This window comes from Thunnus maccoyii, chromosome 14 (genome assembly GCF_910596095.1).
Source record: "Thunnus maccoyii chromosome 14, fThuMac1.1, whole genome shotgun sequence".
NCBI lineage: Eukaryota > Metazoa > Chordata > Actinopteri > Scombriformes > Scombridae > Thunnus > Thunnus maccoyii.
The window spans coordinates 18,778,024-18,805,226 of record NC_056546.1 but is presented as its reverse complement, the minus strand read 5'-3'; the positions used below and the strand labels follow the sequence as shown (position 1 = coordinate 18,805,226).

The following is a 27,203-nucleotide window of genomic DNA, read 5'->3' as shown; positions in this document are numbered from 1 at the left end:
CTTCAAGCCCAGACTTTCTAACCTACAGCAAGGTGTTAAAGAGGATCAGAAATGACTGCTTATCAATTATCCTCGACTCTTGTTCAATATACAGTTAAAATTTTTACTTAAAATTTCACTAAATCTTTCTTAAGATTTCTTGTTATGTTGGAATAATGGAAATACTAAAGTTTGGATCAAATAATATACAGAGCTGATCTCTGTTTCAGGTATATTTGAACCCCACAACTGTAACTAACAAATCTTCATATAATCACAAAATCATTGCATTTTATTGGAGTACAATAAAGTGTCTATTATCCATTCATTTCTTGTTTGGTGATTTTGTGATTTTAAGAGACAGTAATGCGGAGAGGTGGATGCAGTCACAAAATATGCCCATGCTGTGACTTTTTTGTGTCAAATTCAACACGCTGGTTGTATATTCACTTTCAGACTATTGTTGTAAGGTGACCAAACATGGTGAAAGCAGGGGTCAGATGTAAGACAAATTCTTCACATACGAACAAAGTGTACAATATAAAATACGAGCGGTGGGCTCAGCATGGTACAAGAAGATATGGAATGATGAGAATAGTTTGCAAAGCTATATAGATAAATGCTTGCTTTTCTCTGTTATACATTCTCATAAAAAGCACTGAAGGTCAATATTTCTATATCTAATGAAGATACCTAAAGCTGCAGGAAATATGGGCAATGCTACAAGCAAAAGGGCAGCTCGTTAATCTAGTCACAGTGGGGAAGCAAACCAAATTCGAGAACTTAAATGTCTTTCACCAGGATAAGCGCAAAAGATAGAATATGTCAAATCTTAAGGTCAGGCAGGTGCTTCATACTGATGTATTTTGATAAGAACAGTCATCCTAAAATCCTGAAATTACTTGAAACTGGTTACTGACAAGAGTATTATTTGCAGAGCTTCTGTAGGGTGAATGCTTGCAGAGAGTGCAGTGAGTATAGGACATAAACCACAGAGACTTGTAAAAATGAAATGTGTTGTGAATCCTACTGTGAACAAACAATCAAGAAAAGTAAAGTGTGACAGAAGCCAGTGACCTTTATAAAAACATCAGTCATCTTGCACAGTGTTCCTCAAGTAGGGGGGGAGGGGGCGCTTAAAAGTGGGTCAAAGAATCATGCCAGTGCTTTGGACATGTGCCCATAAAAATCTGTACACTTATTTTTATTGTAGTAAATTGCACAGATAATAATTTTGAGAATTTTTTTTTATATGTTTCTGAAACTTAACATGTTTCTATTATCAGTAAACAGACTTTTTTTGCCTTTACCTTAAAACATGTTTTTAATCAAATGAATATAAAGCTTGTGTGATTGCACTCATCTGCACTCGGGATTACTGTGAATCCAGCTCTTCTTTATCTGTGTCCCCCTCATTAAAACAAAAATAAATAAATAAAATAAACCATTGACTAACCAGTCCAGTCACAGGTTCATGAATGGACAGTTCGCAGGTTGGATCCCTGGCCAGCAAGAGGAATCTGGGCTGGGAATGAAAATGACCAACACTCTCCTCTCCCTTGGCAGCTACCAGCAAATTACCCTGGAGCAAGGCACTTAACCCCTTGCTTATACTGTTGCTCAGCAACCATCAGTACAAGACTGATTGCAGTGCAGCTCCCTGGTGTGATAGGTGTACAGTGAACAGGATGTAGGTCTTTCCAAAAAAAAAAACCCGCTCATGCACAAGCTGTCAAAACATTCCCCATACAAATGAACATTAAATATAATATAAATACAATACCACTATGAGGCCGCTCTCTCTTTCTCTGGCTGTGTTTGTAATGTAGCAGTAGGATGTGAAAAATAAGTGAACTGTGAAATGATACCAAACTATGGGTCAGCAGGCAGCATTTAAAGGACATTTTGAAAAAATAGGTGTATTATCTTTCTTGCCAAGACTTAGGTGAGAGGATTGATACCACTTACATATCTGTCAGTTAAATATGAACGGTTAGCTTAGCTTAGCTTAGCATAAAGACAGGGAACAGGGAGAAACAGCTAGCCAAGCCAGCTAGCTAATTTTAAAGGACAGAGACTAACTGGTTGGTTTGACAAGTGTAGGCTACCTTGCACGTCTTCGATGAAGAGAAGCTTTTCTTAGGGACGTTACATCTTTTTTATTTAATCCGTACAAAAAACAAACCTGTTAATACCCATCACAACCACAACGTGCCATTTTTACGTTTCGGTTTCTGTGCGGATTAAACAAGAAAGATATAAAATGTTAACTAGTGAGCTTTGAGGGTCTTGGTAGGATGATTTTGTTAACTTTGACAAAGCAAAGTCATGTATTTATTTGCTAGGTATTGCATGAAATTGCTACATTCATAAATTAATTGAATAAACTGGCTATATAATTTTTGGGTCTTTGTTTTTATGAAATGTGTTTCCTGCCATGATCTGCCATGGTCCAATTATAGCCTAGCTATCAGATAGTCCAGTCAATTTAGTTTGTTGTTTTCACCCCACAGGTACTATATAAAATCATTTTCATTCACCGAGAGAGCCTCTATGGAGGGGGACTGCCCATTGGTCTGAAGGCCCATTATTCCGAAACCCCAATGGTTGAAAAAATCTCTCACTGGACCGAAAGCCCATTAATCCAATGGCCTGTTATCCCAAAATTGCTCCAAAGGCCCATTGCTCCAAAAAGACACACTGGAGTTGCTGGAGTTCAGTGACTGACAGCGCTGTCCATGGTGCTGAATCACTGGAGGTTAGGTTAGGTTAGTATTTAGGGTTAGGGTTTGCACGTCAAAATACACTAAAATATTAAGGACAAAAACTCCAGGGAGAGTGTATATTTTCGGGGCAACAGGCTTTCAGAGCAGTGGGCTTTTGTTTTTGGGATAACGAACCGTTTGACTAATGGGCTTTTGGTCCAGTGGGAAGTTTTTCGAACTATTGGGGTTTTGGAATAATGGGCTGTCCAACCAATGCCATGGCACCCTACGGAATCCCCCTAGGGTCAGCTGTGAAAAAAAAGATCAACAAGAGTGTGAATCACTCGCGGTTTAGAAATCTGTGCGTACGGTTTATAAACCATAATTAGTGCTCTCAAATTACAAATCCATGCCCAAAGGCTACATTACCCATGATCCTCAGCCAGCCCACAACGTTGACATGGCTCAATATTAATTGAGGAGGACTATGTTTTCAGAATGATGATTTAATATTTATATAATTTTCAGACTATATTCTTGGAAATATAAAATTAAGTGAGCAACTTCCTCCCAATTTTTTTTTTTTTTTTTTTTTTTCCTAGCTGACCCCAGGGGGTGCTCCGTAAGCTTCAGTTGTTTACACAAGATAATGACTCGGTTTGGTTGATGAATATCTAGTTTAGCCTAATTAAATAATCAATCAGGCAGGCTGAATCCCCGCCCTGTCCTGCCCCAGAGGGCCATCTCTTCTGCAGGCAGACACGCCTTCAGCTCTCAGCGTCTGATCACATTTCCTTAGCAACATGTTTCCTTCTGTGTGCGCTTGAGCTGCTCAGCTGTCATATTCCCCTGGGAGAAACGCGTCTCACCTCTGAATAAGAAACTCGCCTAAAAATGATGTTACAAGTCGCCGTCCCAGGGCGGAACACCTTCTCAACTTAATGGTGAGCATGCAGCACACACACGATATAAGCAGTCAGCAGAGACGTGGCTGTAGCGTTCTGCATACAGCAGCAGATGGTCTTGTGTGCACCATACTAGTCAGATTACCCGTCCATACTAAATCCCGGGCCTAGCGTTTGCAGAATGGGGGCAGATAGACGCGTCGGCTGAGTTTAATGCTTAGCTGTTATTTAATACGGACCTATTGTCTGCAGGCCTGCTTCAGCTTTAAATGTGTGAGAAGCAAGTGTAGCTACTGGCCAGTCTCTGTCAGATTCACCCTCACTCTAACAGACAGGCCAGGGCAGGTGGACTTCTTCATATACTTGATTGAAACTCCCTTTGACTGTGATAAACAGACTTGCCTACTCAGACCATTTGGAAGGACAGTCTGCTGTGCAGTTTTTACAGCAGAATTACACATTCTTTACAGTATTTAGCATATCACCATACACATACTAATGAATTACAATACAGACACAGCGAGGCCATGTGGTGGTTGTAAAGGCCCCAGTGACAGAGTGAATGAGGCTGCCTTCTCCTCCTGCCAAGGGTGATCAAAATTCAAACACTGCATATTGCCCGGTCCATGATACTAATTTGGGTCAACAGTGAGAAATGACCTACTTGTTATAGACATGAAAAGCATTTGCCTTTTTTTATGGGGAACATTCATATGATTTGTAGTGGTTGATTTGAAAATGAAATTAGGTAAAATACATCCGCCAAGGGCACACAATCCCCAAAATGTGTTACAATTTTAATAATTGAAAATGTTTTGACATAATCTATTAACTGTGGATCTGGAACTAAAGTGAATAAGGTGATCCAGGTTTGTATTTTGAATTCAAGTAAATGCTACAGCTATGAAAATGCACTATTGAACAGTGTTAAATATTTTTAAAAACATTCTCTGATCCACAAATGGATCTGGATCTGCACAAAAAACAAATCAGTTGTTTTGCAGCTGACAGCCAAACCTTTCACCTAATGTAATCGAAATTTGATAAGAGGTTTTTGAGACATTCTGTTCACTTGTTAAATAACGCGTACTTTTGCAGTTGTCAAATAACAAGTGAACAGGAGTGAAAATTTAACCTCCTTTGCAGAGGTAATCAGCAGACACTTCAGGACTCCTACATGCGTACTTACCTGTTAATTTGCTGCATAAACTAAACTGAGATCTGTGAGTTACAGTAGCTGTGATCTACAGTACAAATGCTGGATTGCCTATATTCTTGTCTCTTTGTGGTGGGACTGAATTTAATGCTTATGAACAGTGCATCAATCTCTAAGCCCTGAGAAGCTGTTAAACATCGTCCTGATAACCTCACTTCTGTCATCTTATTTTCACTTTGCACAGATAGGTTCATCAGATTTGGCAGGTGTAGGCCTCCTCGTGGTCTTTGCTCCATGTTTGTTGAGTTTCAGTCCACATAAAAGCAAGATCAGTGCAGAAAAATCCTAACAAAAGAGGGAATGATTACCTTTTGAACAAGTGCACTAGAGGTTTCAGGAGCAGGGGTTGGGGGGGTTTTGGTGAAGGTGCGTATGCCTGATTGAAGTGAGTGGAACATACCACCACACCATTAACTCCAAAGTGCAGATAGCACAGTGTTGGTGAATGTAAGACAATCACTGAACAAAACATTTAATTCATGCATTGATTTGGCCACCACTGTTAGAAAATCAGAAAGCAATTTTCTGCTCTGTGGATGTACATCCTCCTAACCTACAACCGGATCATGATTATGCACCCATGCTGCCTCATAGACCTGCTGTATTTCCTTTATGCGGACCTCTTAAGGCTGTGTGTGGCTGAAAGAGTATAAACCACAATTCCCCTAAGCACTGCACAAGTGTTACAAACAAACAAAGACGCACAGCCTTGCTTTATTGAGGTTCTCCTCCAGAGCACCAAATAAACAGGAAGCACTGTAGACTATACTACAGGGGGGCTAGTGACTGATGAAGGTATTGCCTCAAACAAAAATGAGCAATTCATAGAGGTGAAGTCATGCTGGCGAAGCTGTGCTGCTGCTGGCTCTGGCCTCATTTAACCCATTGTTATACCTGCTTTGACTTATTATAGTCTTGGAAAAATCCTGCAGTTGCAGTTCTTTGAAATGTTCATTGAGGTTGTAGAGAACAAAGAAAGATTTTTTTTTTTTTTTTAAAAAGGGTTATATTTGCATAGGTAAAGCAGACAAGTTAACTGTAACTTTCCATGTTCATGTAACTATTCTGAGATGAAATTCAGAATGACAATTTTCTTTTTGCTATTACCCAGTGATTTAATGTTAGCTGTTCACAAAACGGGGCTGAAATTTGAGTTAAAATTGGATTTGCCATTGGCATCAAGTACTGCACTTAGAGCCGGGAAATTGATGTGGGGGTTAGTTTTCAGGGTTGCAGGGCCCGGATGCTCATCAGTGTTATAACTGATTAGTGATGATCCAGATAGCTGCCCAGGGAGCACAAGCGATCAGTCCGGCAGTGGCTGCGGCCAGCAGCCTGCTGGTGTTTTGCTAATCAGTCCTCCAGTGGCTCCGAGTGACATCAATGGCTCAGTGCTGTTTTCTGTGGCATCCTGCTGGTGATGGAGCAGTGAAAAATGAATAGTTTTTTATGGGTTTGAAGTTTAGCTGTAGGATATCAAAGTTATTATGTTTTGCATGATCAAGTAATGATCCATCATCACAAATTTTTGAGTCTAAATGGTTTTGATTTGCAAATATGTTCAAAACACGTCTTTATTCCACCACACTTAATGAAGATGGCAGTTGACCTCTTTCTGCTTGAACCTCCTCTGAAATGGGACATCATCTACTAAATCCATCTCCACAGTGATGTCAGAAATAGACTTTTTAACAGTGAGTGGACAGAGAAATGAGTTTTGTGCAAGTTGATTTAAAGCCTGTGTGTTTACTTTGAAGTGAGACTTTTTCAGGTGAAATAATTTTCCCAATGATTGTATTATTTTTCAAAGAGAAAGGACTGGGCTTTTACAGTGGATTGGCATCCTGGTGAAAAATAATGCTGCTGCTATACCAGTCATTGGTGAGTTTTAAAAAAAAGACCACAGACTCTGTTATGCTGTCATGAAGTTCATCTTCCTCATACCTTGAGTCATCTGCCGTGATAACCGAAGCAATGATTTACTTTTGCCTTCTTATTTAATCATTTCAGCATCTTCATTGAAGTGAGGAGATTTATTCATTATTTTTTTGTGGATGATTTCAGGGAATATTTAAAAAAGCAGCAGATTTTATCAGTGTAAGAGGCATACAGCATGAATTGATATTTTTATTCACCTTTATTTAATGTGCAGTACAAACATAACCTCCCAAGAAGTCATTCCAGTCCCCGAGCAGGCAAACACAAGTGCAGTACACATAAATACAGCACAACAACAAACACACAACAACATTCAGTCACTGCAGCTGTCAGGGCCTTAGAAGTTCTGAATCAAGGAAATCATAATGAGAAATTACCATATACAAGGAGGCTTGCACTATTTATCTCAACAGTTTTTGCCTCAACTTACACCTGTGCATCCTCATTCTTGCATGAGTACCATTATATTGTAACTAGCAATTGCACCTCACTCACTAGCAAATGTCTTCATCGCTGTCTCCGCATCACACTGACGATTTAATGAGCCAAACTTTGCTTCTTCTGTCAAAAAAAAGAAAATGTAATTTTTCTCATTAAATGGCAAGTAAGCAAATGTTTTCAGATGTGGCCTAGTTTATGATCAAACTGTTATGTGAAATGGCACATATGCTTATTTTGTAGCTACTTGATGGTTATATATTGATTAATCTGCTGATATTTTTCTTGATTAATTGATTCAGTCTGTCAAATTGACATATTTAAATCACTTGTTTTGTTCAACTAACTGTCCAAAAACCTTAAGATTTTCACTTTGCTATCATAAAAGACTTAAAGAAACAGCAAATATTCACATTTAAAAGCTGAACCAGTGAATTATTGGTTAAAAATGACTCAAACAATCAATTGATTATCAAAATTGATTAATCTCCTGTTGCTTGACTTATCGATTTCAGCTGTAATAACCTGTTTTTGTCTCATATGACAAACAACAAGTGACATGTAGACCTGCCAGTTTGATGTGATAATTTGTTGTGTCCTCCCGGTTGTCTCCCTCAGTTGAGGATTTACACAGCTCCCTTGATCTATTGCCCTCTTCACACCTGCGTGATTGGCATCCTAAAATGTGTGTTGAACTGAGCTGTAATGAAAGCAGGAGGCTGTGGGAGACAATTAGTTGACCCCCACATACGTGACCTTGCCTCTGACCCCGTGGCCCTTATTATTTGAACCACTCCTCTGTTTGACCCACAGGTTAATCCCGACTGATCAATACCTTTAAGGTATCTTAATATCCCAGAAAACCTGTTTATTCAAGTGCTGACCAAGAATATAGATTTCTGTAAAAGTATGAATTAGTATTGAATGTAATTCAAATTAAATTAATTTGAACCACGCCACAGTTAAGAAGAATGAATGAGCTTTAGGGTCTAAATTGCATTCATCATGCAGAGTGTGTAGGGTTGAAACAGCCTCTAGATATCTCACTTTGATTTGTACTAAAACAAATTAGCAGCAGTGCATTAGACGTCAGTGTGAAAATTCAGTATTAAGATAAAATAAATTGACTAAAATATAATCCACCAGGCTTTGCAAGCTTGTGTCCTTGCTGCATACAGTATCTGTGGAAATGGAGAAAAAATGGTAATATTTCCTCCTGCATTTTTTTCCCCCTTGGTCACAGTGTTTCCTCTAGCATCAATCTATTACTCATGCTGCTTGTAGACATTGGCAGTTTGCTGTCACATGCGTGGTGATATAAAAGCGTCTTCTTTTTTATCCCAGCTGTCTGTGTCTGTGCTCCAACTTTGGATTATAGAGAATCTTGGAGAAACAGGATTGCTGGTGTGGTAACTGAGCTCTTGTTATGACTAGTGATGAGGTGAAAATAAGTGCATTGTATTACTATATGTATTATTGAATTGTTGTAGCTACTATGAAAGTCCATTACCTATCTGCGGTACCAGTTATGACCTCCCTCTTAAATCACATTACTGTTTAGGATGTGCAACTGCTGTCAGTCAACACTACTGCCACTACAGTTCAAGTCACTGCTGCAAAAGCTATTCTGGCTGCCAGTGTTTCTGGGGCATATTAGAATCTGGGTCTGTTGATCTTACTAATTTGTTTGATAGTTTTAGATTTATTACAATTATCTTTTTATTCATTTGGACTACTGTCTTTTGGTTGTCTCCGGGATGTGATCTTTTGTATGACTCTTATTAGCAATGTTATTTATTTTGTAATTACTTGTTTGTTTAATTATGATCTTGTGACATATTTCATCTTGTCTGTTTTAAGTTGTTAGTCTATAACTCCTTGTTATTGCTGCCTGTCTTGGCCAGGACACTGAGTAAGACATTGGATTAAATGTAAAGGAGGCTTTCCTGGTTGAACCTGCAATAATTATGTCTTTGACCACTCAGGGGCAGCACAAGAAGGTGTGAACACAACATTGACTTAGTATCACCTTATAATATTAATATTGCGAGCAAACAGTTGTCAGTTCACACATGCAGAAGACATGGAGCAACATTAGCATTCATTTGTACTAATGTGCCTGTTCACCTGAACATAAATCGAATGTTCACGTTCCTTTTAGCTCTGTTTTGGTTTTCACCTACTCCTGAGTGAAATATCGGGCTCTTTAGTTGCTAAAAGCTCCATTATGTTCACCAGTTAGTCTTGTGCTTTTGGTGTAGTAACTTTCTTTTGCTGAAAGTGGGGGCCAAAAAGACGAGGTAGCGAGTTAAGAGATGTTAAAAAGGGGGAACTGCACACTCGGGTTAAAATTCTTTGTAGGTTTGACACTACAGGTAACCCCTTTTACTTTAAACGTAGTCATATGATGCATTGTAAATATTAAAATGTTGATGAAAAGAAAACTACTGAATATTCTGCAAAAACTAAATAGTACACAAACAAATTTCACATATGCCCTTTTGATTTGAATTTTAATTCAGTTTAATTTCAGTGACTGTTACTGAAAAATCAGGTGAGAGCTTTCTGATTTGTTCAATGAAACACAATAGTCAAACTCATCTTATGTAAATTAAGTCTTCTGGGTGCCCGCACAGCACTCATGACAATACTTGCAATCTCATTCACTTTATCACTCCCCCTTCTATTGATATTGGTGTTCCATATTCAGCGTTTTATTACTTATCATCATGCAGTTATTCATATCAGCCCTTGTGAGCTGATCAAGGAGCAGAGTTTTTCTCTTGCAGGGAGGCCTCTATACTTTGTTGTTTTATCTCGTGCACATGTATAAAAAAAAAAAAAAAAAAAAAGGGCCTGAGGGAAAAAGACAATGCTGTCTGCTTTAACTCATCTCACTGCCTGACACTGAGGTATCAGGCACCGGCAAGGGAGAGAGAATATTTTATCTGACATTGTCACTCTCTGTAGAAACCTCAGGGAGGCCGAGGCTGCTGTGACACACTAGGTGGTCAGCAGCACTGCATATGATTATGACAGCTATACTAGACTTGCTGAAGCCATGAGTCCATGTGTGACAATAAAACAATCTTCATAATAGTGTTCGGTCTGCCTATTGTCTTCCTAGGGTTGTTTTCATCAAGTTTTAAGTTATTAAGCATCATAGGTTTTGTAGACATGTACTTCCTTGTGCAAAATCATTATTAAATCTTTATTCCCCTCAGGTTACTTCCAATCATGTGGACTTCTTGAACTACTTGGAACATCATCTCATGAGCATCTTATGAAGCACACACATAATTTGCCTCAACCATTCTCCAGATGACACAATTCCCGATCGGTTTGGATTAAATAGGAAGAGAGAAGAAACATGGAGACATCTTTGTTTCATTTGATTGCCGTCTTTGTGAGCTGCACTGTCCACATGATTCACTGCCAAACAATTTGCAACAGACCGGCATCACTTGAGTGGCACCTTAAACAACAGTCCGTCCAAATAAATTGGACGCTCGTAGGAAACATCTGTAGGAGGGTTGCAGAGTGTTGGGATTCTCAGGGAGGAGAGGAGTCGAGCGGGCAAGCTTTCAACTTTCCTCAGATATGCCCACTTCAGCTGCAGCATGGAGACAAACTGCTGATGGATGCTGATGAAACGCTGAAGTCATATGGCATCAGACTCCTCAACGTGTCAAAAGATGACTTTGAAAGCTGCTCCATAACTGGACAGATGAAAGATCAGTTTCTTTTCCCTCACAATGTAAATGGAAGTGAGCAAGTGGAGGCCAAGTGGCTCGGCCCGGGTCATCATTACTTCATCGCTCTGCATGAGGGAGATACACAGCTGTGCAAGTTTGGCTTAAGGCTCAATGTGTCTGTGAAAACGCAGCTTTGTCAGGCTTCTCCTCTGCTTCGACTTTGTTCGGGGAATGGTATTTGTCAAACAGGCCACCGGGAAGGTGCATACTACTGTCGATGCCACCACCACTACTCCGGGAGGTTTTGTGAAAAGTTTGATGTTTGTTTGGACAACCCTTGTGAAAACAAAGGAGTCTGTTTAAGTAATGGATCCACAGATCCAAACCATAGAACATATAAATGTCTTTGTCCTCCACATTTTACAGGTAAGGACAAATCTCACTCATCACATTTGTCGAGCTCTCTTAACTCAGAGCTGCATCTAAATACATTTAAACATTTGCTGCACTCCATTGATATGTCTGCTTGAGAGAATTGTTTATTAAGAATGCACTATTTGATACGTAAGACACAAATTTCTGTCATATTAGTTGAAAGTAACTGAAAGAATTTACATGTAACTTCAAATGTAATGCAAGCCTTCTTCTCCAATTACATATTTATTGGACACATAGTTATTCATTTTAGGCCCCTTATCAGATCAACACTCACACGTAAGGCAAACAGAATTAATATTAAAACAGCCTGAATTCCAAATGACTTCTTTCTTAATCTCTTTGCTGCCGACATGTACTCTTTGCAGCAGCATTATTCACAGCACTCTTTTAGTTAATTGGAAATTCAAATAAATAGCAGCAGGGTTCTGTGCATGAACACAAACTTCAATCTAGGCATATCTTTTTTTTATCTCTGTGTTTCTGTGAAGAAGTCAACTGATTTGCTGTTTGTTTTTTTTTAGGAGTTAACTGCTCTGAAGTCATCGGGAAAGAGAACTGTGACAGAATTTGTGAAAATGGGACATGCATTCAAATGCCATCTTCCTCCTTCAAATGCATCTGTGACACAGGATTCTCTGGTAAGCAACCCTTATTCAGCTGCTTGCAGGTATAATATAGATGGATCGCCAGTCACTATGACAACAAAACCTGATCTTTGAATGTAATTGCGCAGTTTTCATCCCTGACAGGTGAATCATACACAGCCAATTTTTCATGATGCTATTAATCAGAGGCAGTGGGGGAAAATTTGTTCCATATGCACAACTGTGTCATTTGCCTCGGGGGCAACTATCTTTGGAAAAGGTCAAAGCTGAGAACTACAAGAGCTATTTATCTATAAAAGTTCAGCATTTCCTTATGGGCTTTAAAGGACCAGTGTGTAGGATTTAGTGGCATCTAGCAGTTAGGTTGTAGATTGAAAGCAACTGAATACAACTCTCCTCACCCTCTCCCTCCAAGTGTGTAGGAGAACCTACGGGGGCCTACAAAACTCACAAAAAATGCGAAAGGCCCTCTCTACAGCCAATGTCTGGTTTGTAGGTTCTGGGCTACTGTAGAAACATGGCAGTGCAACATGGCGGGCTCCATGGAAAAGGACCCGCTCCCTATGTAGATATAAAGGGCTCATTCTAAGGTAACGAAAACACAACGATTCTTATTTTCAGGTGATTATACATTAATGAAAACATACTTATGAATATTATATTCCATTTCTGCCAATAGATCCCCCTAAATCTTACACACTGGTCCTTTAAACTTGATCCCACTTGATGTTATATTTGTCATCATAATATATGGAGCGGCCACTTCAAATCCAATACTTTAAAACCTCATGTTGTGGCCAGTGACGTGTGGTTGTAAAAAGCCAAGGCTAACTGCTGGCTAACTGAGCATGTTGCAGTTATAAAAGATAAAAGAAAGGTTTACAGCAATCAATTAAAGGTAATTTATAGTACATTGTTTCTGCAGATGTTAAGTCAGAACTTTGATACTGGTCAAGGTCTGTGACCTTTCAAAAGGTATTGCTTGCTAGAGAAAAGTAAGGCTTAGTGAACGTGCAACAACACCTATTAATTTTTTAATGTTTCATTATTTAATTTACCCTAGTCCAAGAAGATGAAACCTATCAAAAAATATAATTTATTGTGAGTTTAACATGTAATGTCTATACTTATAAATTACCGCATTTTATGATGATAATTTTTTTCTCTTCAACTTGCGAATCATCTTACAATACCCAATTTAGCTCAATCAAAGCATCGTTTGTATGCCACTTCCTCCCTCCATGAATGATTCATGAGTAAGACATAACTGTAACATGTTTTCATTGGCAGCCAAATTGTTTTTCTTGCTCTGTGATTTGGACTGGGGCTAAAGATTCATCTTAAGGCACTGGGTGGCACTTGTAATCTGGTGAGCTTGTTTATGAGACATTACCGCTTCAGCCATTATTTAGGTAACGAGTCTCATTAGCTCCAGTGACGTACAGTTAGGTTAATGGGTATCACACACAAATGGGTTACGAGACCTGAATACTCCTCCAGTTGCCCTGGATATCACTGTCTGCTGTAAAAACAAGCCTGCAATGAACTTTCTCAAGTTAAAAAAAAAAAAAAAAAAAAAACTCCAGGTGGCTCTTCACACTGATTCATTGTATTGTGTGGAGCACAATTTGTCCTGGCAGCATTCTTGAAGTGTCATAGCTTTGCTTTTAGAGTCGGGCCCATGCTTTCAGCTTATTATTTTGGGGATGTGGTTTCAAGGTTCCTTCCAGTATTGTCTGGCATCTGATTTTACAAGAGCAGATTAAGGCCATGGTACAGTTTAAGGGCACGAAGGGTGGTTGTATTAGATATTTCAGACTACATCTCTCAATTTATTCAAGATGAAAAGTCCAGATCAATTCTTTGAATTTTTGTAAGGGAGCGATATTGGTCAGCCTTCATCCCCTTGTATGTGGTGAATGCCATGCCGAATATGTGATGAATTGGATCATTAGATTGGGTACACCATTGTATCTTTTAGTAATTTTCAATGGACTTTGAAATTCATAACACCAATGGTTTGGATTTCTTCTTTAGTTGTCCTAAAACATTCATACTCTCTGTCTGTTGAAGCCACTAAAATGTCAAAAAAATGTATTAGCTTTAAATGCAAAGAATATTTAAGCCAAGTTGTCAGTAATTATCAGACATTCAGCTAAGAAAGAGAATAGGCCTATTTTCTTGTGCAGTACTGCAAGTAACTGGACCACTAACACCACCGGACAAAACTATTGGCAGTGTAAAAATGTCTGGCTTGGTCTGGTTTAAAAATTGATAATTCCTTTTAAATTATATCAGAAACAAATTGGCAAGTTACATGCACCCTCTGCCTCTACAGATTTTATCTAATTTGTGTTAATTGCCGCTGCTTTCTCAAGTAAGCAGACTCCGCTGGGTGCTGTCGCATAGTCATGGTGTCCTGCTGTCCCATCAGCTTCTTGGGAGTTCTGTGGAGCTCGTGCTTCCTCTACCTCCCTGCTGCAGTTCCCTCATTAATCAACTGGAAGTTAGTGGCTGCTCCAGCACCGGCTGCCCTCATAGGCCAAAGTCTATGCGCACAGAATAATGAGCCAAACTCATGGGACGTTTCAAATGAGATTTTCTTTTGATTTGACTCTCCCCCTGCTCTACCTCAAGGGTATTTGTTGCAAGGTATTACCATCTTTAGAGGGCCATTTCCATTTGGTATGAGGTTTTAATTGTTTTTTATCTTGCTTTAATCTTGTTGGTAGTAATATCAAATTTTTAAAGTTTAATTTGAACTAAATATGCAGTCATTACCCTTGTTAACCAATATAATTAGATACTGACATAATGTTGTTTCTGAATTGCCACAGTTCATATTCACTGCAATAATGAGGGCATTTAAGATTACTAGAACTGTGGTAGACATAAATGCTGGCACAAATACAAATCATCCTAAAAATAAACAGATATATTAAACCAAACATAACCTAAACCATAATCATCCCAGATTATAAAATTCTCTCTTGAGTGCAGGGAGTGCTACAGCTATTATCTGTGTCTAAATATACTGCATGTGACAGATGGAAATATGCTAGTTTGTATTGGTGCAACATTTAGCCGACCAGTTATGAAAACCCAATTTCTAGTGGAAAATGAGCTGAAGCAAAAGCAAGCCCTGAAGTTGTACACAGTAAGATTGATGCCCACAGAGGAGGCTATGAGGAGCCTCTGGGAAACGAGCACTTGTATCAGCAGGGGGATTAAAGAAGATATGCAAAGAAAGAGTCACTGGAAAGATAAATGTGTAGGCATCTTGTGAAGAACACAAAAATGAAAACCCTCACCAGGGAATTACATCAAATTTTATTCACCTTGAACCTGCAGTGAATTCATTCTTCTAATTTTATCCTTTGCATACAATGTCACTGTGGCATTACAGTACACTGTCTCTGGTTAAGCTGCTGCCGGTGGAAGTGTTGTGGCACTGCAGTATTTAAAAAACTACTGGCTTCAGCTTAGTTCAGAATTACTTTATCTCTGAGAATGCTTATGAACTGGGCTGCAGCACTGACTACTTAACAGTTTAGGAAAAATCCTCCATGAAAATACTTTATATATCTTTATGATTTGGTACATAAGTATCAACTTTTTTACTGAACATAGAGGATTGAAATACTTTCCAGGTTGAGAACATTTTTATTATTTATCTGTGTGCTATTTGTTTGTTAAAGTTCACTAAATAGTTATTTCACTCCATAGTTTATCTGATCAACAAATATAATATAATTGTTGAGAATTACAATATTCTTCAGATGAATAAGTTTGATAATGTACTGTAACTGATAATACAAATACTAATATAGTGGTGGCAGCAGCAATAACAATAGCTGCATAGGTTGTGATTAAATATAATTAACTCTTTAATATTTGTACTGGAAGCATAAACGTATTTAATAACAAAGAAGATAAAACTCTGTGCCTTCTCTGGGACAACTAAGGGTGTTGTACATGTTGAGACATGATACATTATGATTTGATAGGCTATCTATATGCTCATGTAGATATGTTGAGAGGCAAGGCAAGTTCAGTTTATTTATATTGCACCTTTTAGATAGAGAGGCAATTTAAACTGCCTCACATACAGTTAAGTGAGTGAGTGTATTAGAACAACATCAGATAAACAAAATAAGATAAAATAAAATAATAAACATAGACAAAAATAAATAAATACATTTGCAGTGCAATAACAGGTATCCTTAAATGCAGTAAGATAAATAAACATGTAATGGCATTACATTATGACATAAATAAAAGTCAAAGGCATAGTTTTTAAATATTCGGTCAGGCAGAATAGTGGCTAAAAGCAGCTTCACTGGTTCTATTATCTGTGCCCATAATGGAGGGGGATTGAGGAGGTTTGGGCAAAGAAAATTTAGTGCTTGTGTGGACTTCTATTGTGGTGCCGACATACAGAACAGCAGTACTATTACTAGTTCCTTAGTCCTTAGTCCTTATATACCACACCTTATATACCCTCCCAAATGAATAACTTGTGCGGTATAAACCACCAGTGGGGGTTCTGAAGATACAGACGGGTGACAAATTGAAGGAAAAACCAACATAAAATGTCTTAGTTGGGCCACTACGTTCCGCCATAACAGCTTTAATGCGTCTTGGCATTGATTCTGCAAGTCTCTGAACTCTACTGGAGGGATGAACACCATTCTTCAAAAAGATATTCCCTCATTTGGTGTTTTGATGATGGCGGTGGAGAGCGCTGTCTAACACGTCGGTCCAAAATCTCCCATAGGTGTTCAGTTGGCCAAAACTTTGCCTGCTCAACATATTTATACATGCAACAAAGCATGATTGGATGTTATTGCTTAATTATACCATGCAGTGCACCTGTGTGGAAGCATCTGCATTTATTATGTTTCTCCACTCATTTATTCAGGTTTTTCCTTTAATTTGTCACCTGTCTGTACATACATAGTCACAGATCAATTGGCATTTACTGAGCTAAATATCAGTACGGCTCCTAGTTTCAGGAAATACTTAAAAAAAAAAAAAGAAATGCATAGTGTCTCCTCCCACTTAAACACAGTGGCAAATATAGCCAAAAATGATATAGCCAAAATCCTGACCAGAACACAGATGAGTGACACTGATCACATTACTTTATGTTTATGTATTACAGCACCATCTCACAACAGACAACTGGCGTATGTGATTATGGTGCCTACCCAAGTGCTCATTTATATTAATGCTATGTGTTGACCTGACTTAACTGGATGGCAGCTGCAGACCAAGGAAACCTCCACAAACACACACAGCATGAAATACAACACCCTGAGATGGAGGCGATTCTCCATCACAAAGACTAAGCAGGAGAAAACACTAGGCGGGCACACAAACCCAACAACCAGTTTATAGCTTCCAGTGAAATCCATGCATTTTTAGTTTCTATGTGAAACACACCTGATCATTCATTGTGTTAGCCGTTTAGGACATTTCTCACATTTTTCACTGCACATTTAGTTTCTCTCAAATGAAATGTGTAAAAAAATGAAGTGTTATTCTATCAGGCACACAAATACTGGCAATACAATTCTCTTTTATATGCAGTGCTGAGAACTGTTTCCATTAGCTTAATAAAATATTGGTGTTTGTAATTATTTTCTAACTGGTTTGGTTGGTTGGAATTAGTGTGATGGTTTATGAAATGGACAGTTGCGTTCTGCTTGACACACATGCTCATCAATCAGAAGCCAAGATAAAATTCTGACAGCAAAGACACCAATTTCTCTTGCCTTTAGTTTAATTGTGACAATATTTGCTTAAACTGTATTTACACTATACATGCATAGTGACTGGGGAGGGTCCAGCACATGCCTCCGTCCTGTGTAATTATTGATAAAATGTGTCAATCAGCCCTTGCTCCATGGATTATAAATCACGTCAGTCATGTCTCTTCTGGCGTAAACTTGGCCAGATTGCTTTGATGTGATTTCATACTTGTCCCATGTTACCAGTTTCCATGCTACTTGGGGTTTAATAGTTTAATGTAGATTGTGTGAATGTGCACTGAGCTGCTGACAGGTTTTTATACATTATGGTTTGTAGATGTAAATACTTCCTGCAATCTGACTAAAAGTGTAGTAATCTACTAATCTATCTGTTTTGCAGGCCCACCATGTGAGAGCAAAGCCACCTGTGATCCAAATCCATGCAGAAATGGTGGCATATGCAAAGAGAACCCCGAAGGATTTGTTTGTCATTGTCCAGAAAGATTTTGGGGCCTCTACTGTGACTCCAGGGTGGATGTGGATTGCATGTCATATGGATGTCAGGAGGAACAAATTTGCACTGCAGGGGAGCACGTGAGGACTTAATTTTCCTTATTTGTTTTATCTCAGCGGGACATAAACAAGAAATGGCACATGGAAATTAATATAGTGTCTTGAAACAAGATCAGATGGCTTCATTCTGAAGGCTGCAACAGCAATTAATTTTTCCTCCTGAAGATGAGCTAAGGGAAAGAGTGTTTGCTTCCTCTAGCAATTTGATTGAATGACCCAGCGCATATTTAAGTGCCAATTTGAAATGGCTCTCTTCAAAAGCTTTTTGTAATTGGATGCCTACTGCAATTTTCACCTTTCACTGGAAATGTTATTGTGGTCATACATTTTGCAAAAGCAGTCGTACCTCTAATGTTGCAGAGGATACACCAGAGAAAATACAGTAATGCTCTAATTGTCTTTCTCTAACGTTTGTTTTGTTCATTACAGTTTGCCGAGTGCACCACACATTTTCATAACCCACCTAAGAATACCAGAGTACACCAGCCTAAAAGGGACATTTATCAAAATAATGCTTGATATTGCTGCTGCTTGACACAGATATTGTTATAAAAGCTTAATGTGAAATTCAAATCCCTGTAACTATGAATTACAAGAACATCAGTGTTTATTAGTTTCTCATCATTTCTGAAACTCATATTAAAACTTGAATAAACCCTATTATTTGACTACTTTGATTCAATTACATATAATTGTAGAGATCAGTTAACAAATAATAATGTGAATTAATCAAGCCACATTTTACAATTACAGTGAATAATTCTTTTATTGATTTTGTTGCTATACTGTACCATTGTGGAATCTAACCTTATCTTCTGAAGCTAACGGGTGACCTGGTTTGTTTTGCCTCTATATGCAGGCCTCTGAATGTATCTGCGCGGATGGTAATGTGGTCCCAGCATGCAGGAGGCAGCAGAACCTGTGTAGCCCATCACCGTGTCTCAACAATGCCACCTGTGTGTCCAAGGGAGATGATTATGTCTGCAGGTGAAACACATACATGGATCTAATAGAGGCTGCTCTCATAGTCGCCTTTCTAGATGACTAGAATGTCGTGTGAATATGTCTCCCACTGAGAACGAATAAAAATTGTTTTTTTTTTTTTTTTTCCTCCACCTTTTAAAGTGATTAGGATTTACGTTTCACTTAAAAGCTCTGGTCTTACAAGTAGTGCCTGTGCAGCTAAAGCCAGGTGTAGCTTATTCCTCCGTGCCATAGAGCTCGATTGTTGTCCAAAAACTATTAAAAACACATCAGTGAACCACACCGGGTGACATATTCCTTCATTACGATAAACATGGGCACTTATTTTGAGTGGATCCCTCATAAACTGTCCTGCTGCTATAAACACTCAGCTGAGCATCAAATTGTTTTAATCTGCAGCAAATGCACTTTATCCCCCTGTTTGAGTGAAATTTGATAAAAACTATAGTGCCCAGGTGTATTACAAAATTAATAAACCTTTTTTTAAAAATTAAACCATATATTAAAACAATATAGAGAGCCAGGGAAGCTTTATAAAGCTTCACATTTTCAGTATGAACAAATTGGCTCCAGTCTGAGTGCGACAGAAATAGTAGTGAAATCAAAAAATATTAGGAAACGAACAAACAAAGTGTTGATTTTGGTGTTTTAATTTGTTAATAATATGAAAAATATACAATAACGCCAGCCCCTATTCTTTAAATTAAAAAAATTATATCATCTTATTCAAATTTATTGGAATGATAGTTTTCAACACAGCATAAATCTATAATTGTAGGGGCTCCACTCTAAACCAGTATAAGCATTTGGTATTAAAACATTTGCTTCATGAAGCCTCTTGGCTGATACCGGCTTCTACTAGATTACAGTCTGCCTTTGATGCCCTCTAGATAGTTATCATCACACTGAAACCTGTTTTAAACACAGACTGGAACTCCTGCTAGTACTTAGATAGTGCTAATGTTTGTCCATAACTAAATCTGTATCCAACCTGAACTTGTATAGTGATTAAAATACCTATGAATACGGCTGTATAATACTATAGATTTTCATCCAACACCCATGTGACACCTCTTCCTAAAAAAACAAGATAGTTTAGATGTTTTTGGGGGGGGGGTTGATTCACACTTGGGATTTATATGAAATTGTGTTCTGGACTATATAAGACTTAATTTTTTAGGCCTCAGTAAAATATTTGTAAAAGTTGTAGGAAAGTAGTATCTGTAATTTGTTCTGATATGTTATAACCACCCATGTGCCAATCCAGGTCAAAATACACAGTATGGCAAGAATAAATTGCACAAACTATTTCACCCAGGTCCATATCACAAACTGGTCCCGCAGAAAACAAAATTATAACCCCATGAATCTTGTAACTGAAAAATATGGCTTGTTAGTGCTCAAGGCTCAGGGTGAATTGATTTTGATGACACTGACCTCCTCTCAACAGATGTCTGCGAGGGTTTTCCGGGAAGAATTGTGAAGAAGTAATTGACTACTGCAGGCTGCTCAATATCAACTGCCTAAATGAGGGATTGTGCTTGAGTGTAATTGGCGGATATCAGGTAAGTAATTCAATGTTTCAGTCATAATGAAATACTCAGAAGCCCACAAAATACGACCCATGCTGCACCTTAATGGATGTTACAGTATGAACAAAGGCTGAAGATGTTTCTAAAGCAGAGCAGTGATACGTAGTTTTTCTATGACTTGACACTGAAATAAAAGCATAATAAAGTCCATTAAATATTATTGCAGCTAAGCGGTGCAACAATCAGTCAATATACTATATTGTTATTTCAGTATGTTGTAGTTTTTTAATGATGCATTAATTAGTAAATTCAACTGATTTTTACTGACAAATGCTTCAGACTGGCACAATATTAAACATTACATTGGAAATGAATAGATGCTATATGGTCTTTTGAGCACATCAGGCTTTAAACAAAAAAAAGGCATTGCATGTCACAGCATAAAAGGTCTTTCCTTTCTTTGGTCTACATATTTCTATGCATAAAAAATCTGTCATTAATAGAAAAAACAAAGAGAATAACAAAACATCATTGGAGGGATATGGCTACAGACAGTAGTAATCCAATTCTAGCTCATTAATCATTGTGAGTATGTGGACGCATTGCTCAGACAGACAGGTTCTGGTCTAATTTGCCTCTCTATTGCTCAGTGTCCACAAACATCTTTATTTTTTTACAACACCTGAGACTGCTCCATAATGCCCCATAGCTCCTAATTATTCTCCATCGGTCTTGTTCCATTAGACCACTGAGAATGTGCTTAATCTAAAACCTCCTTTTAGATACTTTGTGTTGGTGTGCCTTCAATGGGGGTCAGACATAATCAAAAATTGTTGCTCCCTGCAAATGGGCCATTTCCTCTTTTTTACATTTATTTTTATTTATATTTTTGGTGGTTTTCCTATGAGTATGAAAAACCATTGGGTAGTTCATTAAGGGTAGCCTGTTCATTTAATGCCTGTAGTCATCATTAAGATGCTCTTAAGGGACGGAATAAAACTAGAGATCACATATAACAGATTTTATGATAGATTTACAGAGCAGGACAATTTTGCTTTGGCTCTGTACTCCAGCACATTGGGACAGTACATATGTTACCTTGTTTTTCAATATCTCTGACTTCTGCCTTCACCCCAATATAGGCAAGGTATATAGAATTTCATTTGCGGTGCTCACAGCATTGAGAAATTCTATTTTAAAAATTCTGTAGCAACTTTTATTTCCAGAAACAATGACCTGGTTACTCTGGATAATCCACACACCTCATTGTCAGCTGTTTTCATTTTAACTACTTTCTACACAAGAATTCGTCCCTAAGAAAACTTAATGTCTTTCAGTTCATTGTCTAAGTTTTCTGGCCCACAACTTAAATTTTTTGGTTCACTCTCACCTCTCTAATCGGCATTGCTTTCGGCTCTAAATCCCACTGTACACCACCTGCCCAGCTCCAAACAGCAGACAGATTATAGTAAAGCATTTAGCCACTAAAGAGCCAGAAAAAGAAGTCTGATTGTATGGAATGGTCTATGAGAAAATGACCCTACTTCTCACTTCTCACAACTGTTAACATCTTAGTTAACAGCTTCCTAATGAGTTTATGGTCTCAATCGCTAGTTTCAAGTCTTCTGCAATACAGCATGATGTTCACTTTGTAAAAATTTAAATTTGACAATAAAGCAGGGTATGGTTTAGGGCGTGGCTACGTTGTGATTGACAAGTTGCTACTGCGGCAGCAATGTTAGTTAGGTAACGTAACCATAGCGTAACCCCAGATTCACAGAGTGTAGACGTAGTTGTCGCTATTTCAGTGTGTTTTCAGTTCATGAAAGTTAATTGTAACATTTTGGTCACCTAAAGAAGTCTTGTTCAGCGTTCGGTTGTGATTAAAAAGCCCTCTAAGGAGTCAGATATTCCGTTTTTTTGGTAGGTTTTGTTTTCATGGTTTTAAGCATGTTTTTCACAAGCGAAAATTAGCATTAGCATTATTACAGTTAACCATAGACTGTAAATACACCGTGCTAAGCAAGCTAGCAGCTAGCGTAAGGGCCAGCTCCACCCTTTGTCCAAATATGGTCACTTCTCATCACTTCTGGCTCCAAAAATCCAAGATGGTGATGGTCAAAATGCCAGACTTGAGGCCTCAAAACGCAAGTCCACAAACTAATGGGTGACGTCACGGTGGCTACGTCCGTTATTTTTATATAGTCTATGATGCAGACCAAAAACAGAGCTAAAAGAAGAGTGAATATTGGACTTAGATTTGCCTGGGAGCCAGAAAGACATCTCCAAACGAATGGTAATGTTGCTGTGTGTCTGCTGGATGTGTAAATAGGCATCTATTTGCAACCAAGTTCACCACAGCAGCCTAAAAGGTAATAATCAGTGTTGCCCCTAAGTGGCCAAAAAATCGGTTATTGCAGGTTTAAACAAATGTTTTAATGCTGTTCGCAGTGCAAAGGAAATAAAATCCCATTCACCTCCATCATATTGAGGTAGTGGCAAAAATCTCAGAGATGGATATCTCAGAACTGCATGGCTATGTATGCTATTCTATATGCTCATCAAGGTAAAAATGCTGCGATTCCTGCACTATTTTCAACCAATATGACTGTGAACACTCACAAACCTCCCTAAAGATGAAAGTGAGCAACTTTAACCTCATTGTCGTCATTTCATGTCAAATCCAGTGTGCTGGAATAGAGCCAAAACAATGACAATGATGTCACAGTTCTAATACCTACCAATTGCTTTATCAAATGTTGTATAATGTATATTGTACCAGGTTCACATGAATATGGTACTGTTTTCCTGCAGTGTGTCTGTGCCCCAGGATGGATTGGAGAGTTTTGTCAATATGTAAGCGATGCCTGCCTGATAAAACCAAACAGGTGTTTGAATGGAGCCACATGTATTACAACAGGTCAACCATCATCTCCCCCACAGTACACCTGCATATGCCCCCACGGCTTCACAGGTGAGATAACTTTGCTTTATTATCTGTGTTTGCCCCCATTCCATCTGTCTGTGCGTCTGTCTGTTGGCAGGATATCTCAGAAAGTGGATCAGTTTTCACAAACCCTTGTGGGAAGGTTGGTTAAGGGGAACAGAATGACTGATTGATGTTTGTCGAAAATCTGACATTGAACTGGCACATCTTGACAGTTACATGGTGTAGATGTTTGTGTTCTACTCTGACATTTACAGACTGTTTTGTTATGTAGAAATCATGTAAATGCTATGTATATACAATGTTATGCAAAGTTGTGGAGCAGACATGCAACATAGGCAGTGAAGGCAATAATTTTCTGAATATTTTAAGAGGGTGAATCTGCAGTCTCTATGCAAGACATTTGACACAGAGCTCTCATGCTGAGTGCAATCCCTAAATTATGAATGAATCTATTTTGCCTTTGTTGGTGTTTTAAGACAGATGGCATAAAAATGGCTCAAAATGTGAATAAGCCATGAGAAACTGATGTATCCCATTAAAAGTGCATGCTCGGATAAATTTACTTATAATTCTATGGTCACAGAGAATACTTGTTTCTGATTGGCTGGCAGGTGTCCATTAAACTTTTATGTCATTTTAAAAGGAAGGAAAATACTTTCTTGGCCTCTTTGTCACTTATTTTCTTAAAAGGGATACTTCATTTTGCATTGGTAACATAAATCACACTTACCGTGTTGTATCAATAGATACACATGCCTAAAAAGATTTTAACAACACTTCCGTTCTGAAGCTATTTCCAGAATCTTCACCTGCTCTTCTAACCATCTGGATGAAAAAAATATTCCGTCTGCTGCGCCATTAAAAAGATTTTTTTTTTTATCCTTTTTCACAAGTTGCAACTCTGTTTCCTAATCCAAACAAAGATGGTAGCTGGTGGCTACCTGGATGGGAATCAGAGCTGCCTTAACCATGCCAAACTCATCTTTTGGACACAACTACCAACTTCTGCAAAAGTGACCTGCAAAGAAAGCCACAACAGCCTCCACTGTGTAAATACTTATGTATTTGTGTCTCAGGTTATCTCTTTGAACATAAATGTTTTCCTAAAAGCAGCAAAACCACTTGGCTCATACTGCATTATCAGATAACTCACTGGTGGAACTAACCCACTGTAACTGATTAAACTTAAAATTTAGAGCTGCATTAAAGTGGCTATAATCAATATTTTTTTGATAATGTATCAAATGACAATGTACAGTATATACAAGAGCTGTTGCTTGTAGTGTTGGACCTACAGAGGTTTATCACGACTCTGCAGATCCCCTTGGCTTTATGGAGCTTTATAGTGAGTTTCAGCTCATTGTTAAGCTGTCCAGCACACAACTTTACAGTTCTGATTCGCTCTCACCACTCTTGTAGCGTTGTTTTCAGCCTCAGCAGGCAGCTGTTTTCAGCTAAAAGGCTCTGAAAACCCGCTGTACACTACCTGCTCAGCACCAAATGGTGAGCAGACACAGTTAGCAACCAACTGGTGACATAGTTGAGCATTTAACAGCTAAAGAGACAGATGATAGAGGCTAAAAAAAACAAACAAACAAACACAAAAACCAAACATTCTAAAAGGGTCCATATTTAATTTCCTGTAGCAGTGTCTGCTAATATCTATAGCTCAAAGTACACTTGGACCCAGCCTGTTCCCTGGTACCACAGTGTCTAACCTGTCACATTGGGGTGAGGAAATCACATTTGGGACCTCTAATACTGTACATTGATTACACTTAGGTCAGCGGGGTGACATAGTAAGAGGGAAGGCCTCTCTTTAACCACCTGGTTTAGGTTCAAACTGGCATGTTCGCAAGCATACTCTGATTAAGTGTCTCAAAAGACTGATTCACTACCAGCTAAAGGTCTGCTGTTCCGTAACTGACCTCTAACCTCTGACCACCTCTAACCACCCTGATGAGGTGGACAAGCAAAGACTCCCTACAATGATCAATACCTTTTTTATTATTAGCAGTATTTGTTGTTGCTAGTTGAGTTACTACAAAGGCAACCTCTAGAGAGAGGAAATCTAATGTAGCTGAAAGACAAAACACATTCAGTTTGTCTTCTTCTAAACAGAGAAGCAGCAGAAGTAGCAACCTATGATATAACTAATGTCTTTAAAATGTAAGTGGATTGAAAAATGACTATTTCAGGACAGAAATCTGTGTTTCAGTTGTGATTTGCAAATCACAAGCCCACCACAGTTTTTAAGCAAAGGCCTGCACTCTTGATGAAGCGATTTCTTTTTTAACCTTGATGCTTATGTGCCACTAGACCTGCCTGCTTGACATTTCTAAGGCCTGCTGCTGATTGCATTTAATCCAAGCACTCGGGCAAACTGCTTCCTAATTAGCTGCCAGCTCAGAACATGGCTGAAACTTGTTAAGCTATCAGTGACAACTGTTCTAAAAAAACAGGGGAACAAGGGAGAGACACAAATACAAAAGTGGTTAATACAGAGTGTGGGATTAAAAAAAGTAACCCTTTTCATATACCATACTTTAAAAAAGATTGAACAAATTACCAGAAACCAGGTGTCATTTCTATAAATGCATCATTATTTCATGGCCACAAATATGAGAAAAATCTACATTCGTCCTACGTCATATTTTAGTAATGACAAGTTAATCAGAAACACATTTTTTAATGCAAGAACAGTGGTTAGTCCACATAGAAATAAATATCAGTGCATAGCTATAAATAAGGTATATGCTGTAGCCTGTAGCTCATTCATTCATTCACAGCTGTGCCATTTTCCTCCATAATACAAAATTATGTGTGGACATTGCTTATCTTAACAATTCATCTGCCTTATACGAGCCCAGAGGAATTTTACTTGTCCTATTATCAAGGGCAGATATAATGTTACTGTTATACCTTTTTATAGCAGAAGCACCTCCTCAATTGAATACAATATATTAACATCTCAAATATGATTTTTCTTTTAGATTCTCTGTTCTAGGCATTATTTGACCAAGAACAGACAGTATGGAACAACACAGATTATGATCCTGAACATTGTTTATACTGTATAAGAGTTATGATGGTGCCACATGATTGTTCTTCTCTTGTTCTATTTCTTAAACAACCAGTGAATATGATTTTTTTTTCTTCCTCAGTGTACTCAGGGTTTGGCCTATGGCATTTTTCCCCATCTAGCCTTAAGTCCTGACACACTCACCTGTCAGTCAGATAAGCCCTTACATAGCACTACATGAGCAAGATTTTTTCCTCTGTTCAAAGCTGAAATCTGTTGCCACTTCAGTAATGGAAAATTGTCTCTTATACCACGGCAGGTCTTAGTGACTGATAGAATTCATCATTTTCTGGCATCTTGGGATTTTTGCTTTGGAATTCTGAGCCATGCAGCATAGAAAGGCCAATTTAATTTCAAGCTTTGCCCAGAAACCCCACTGTACTCAATCATAGATCATAACTCAGGATACA

General features: G+C 38.3%; 1 protein-coding gene across 2 annotated transcripts in view; it reads left to right on the top strand.

The window, feature by feature from the left end:
- Nucleotides 1–3,379: 3,379 nt before the first annotated feature.
- eys (eyes shut homolog) overlaps nucleotides 3,380–27,203 on the top strand; it is a 170,822-nt gene continuing 146,998 nt past the window's right edge. For both annotated transcript variants that reach the window (XM_042433937.1, XM_042433936.1), the window contains exons 1-7: nucleotides 3,380–3,628; nucleotides 10,406–11,302; nucleotides 11,836–11,952; nucleotides 18,073–18,266; nucleotides 19,105–19,232; nucleotides 20,680–20,794; nucleotides 23,576–23,735. In XM_042433937.1, the coding sequence (XP_042289871.1) occupies nucleotides 10,552–11,302; nucleotides 11,836–11,952; nucleotides 18,073–18,266; nucleotides 19,105–19,232; nucleotides 20,680–20,794; nucleotides 23,576–23,735 (1,465 nt within the window). In that variant the 5' untranslated portion in view covers nucleotides 3,380–3,628; nucleotides 10,406–10,551. The remainder of the gene's footprint in view (nucleotides 3,629–10,405; nucleotides 11,303–11,835; nucleotides 11,953–18,072; nucleotides 18,267–19,104; nucleotides 19,233–20,679; nucleotides 20,795–23,575; nucleotides 23,736–27,203) is intronic.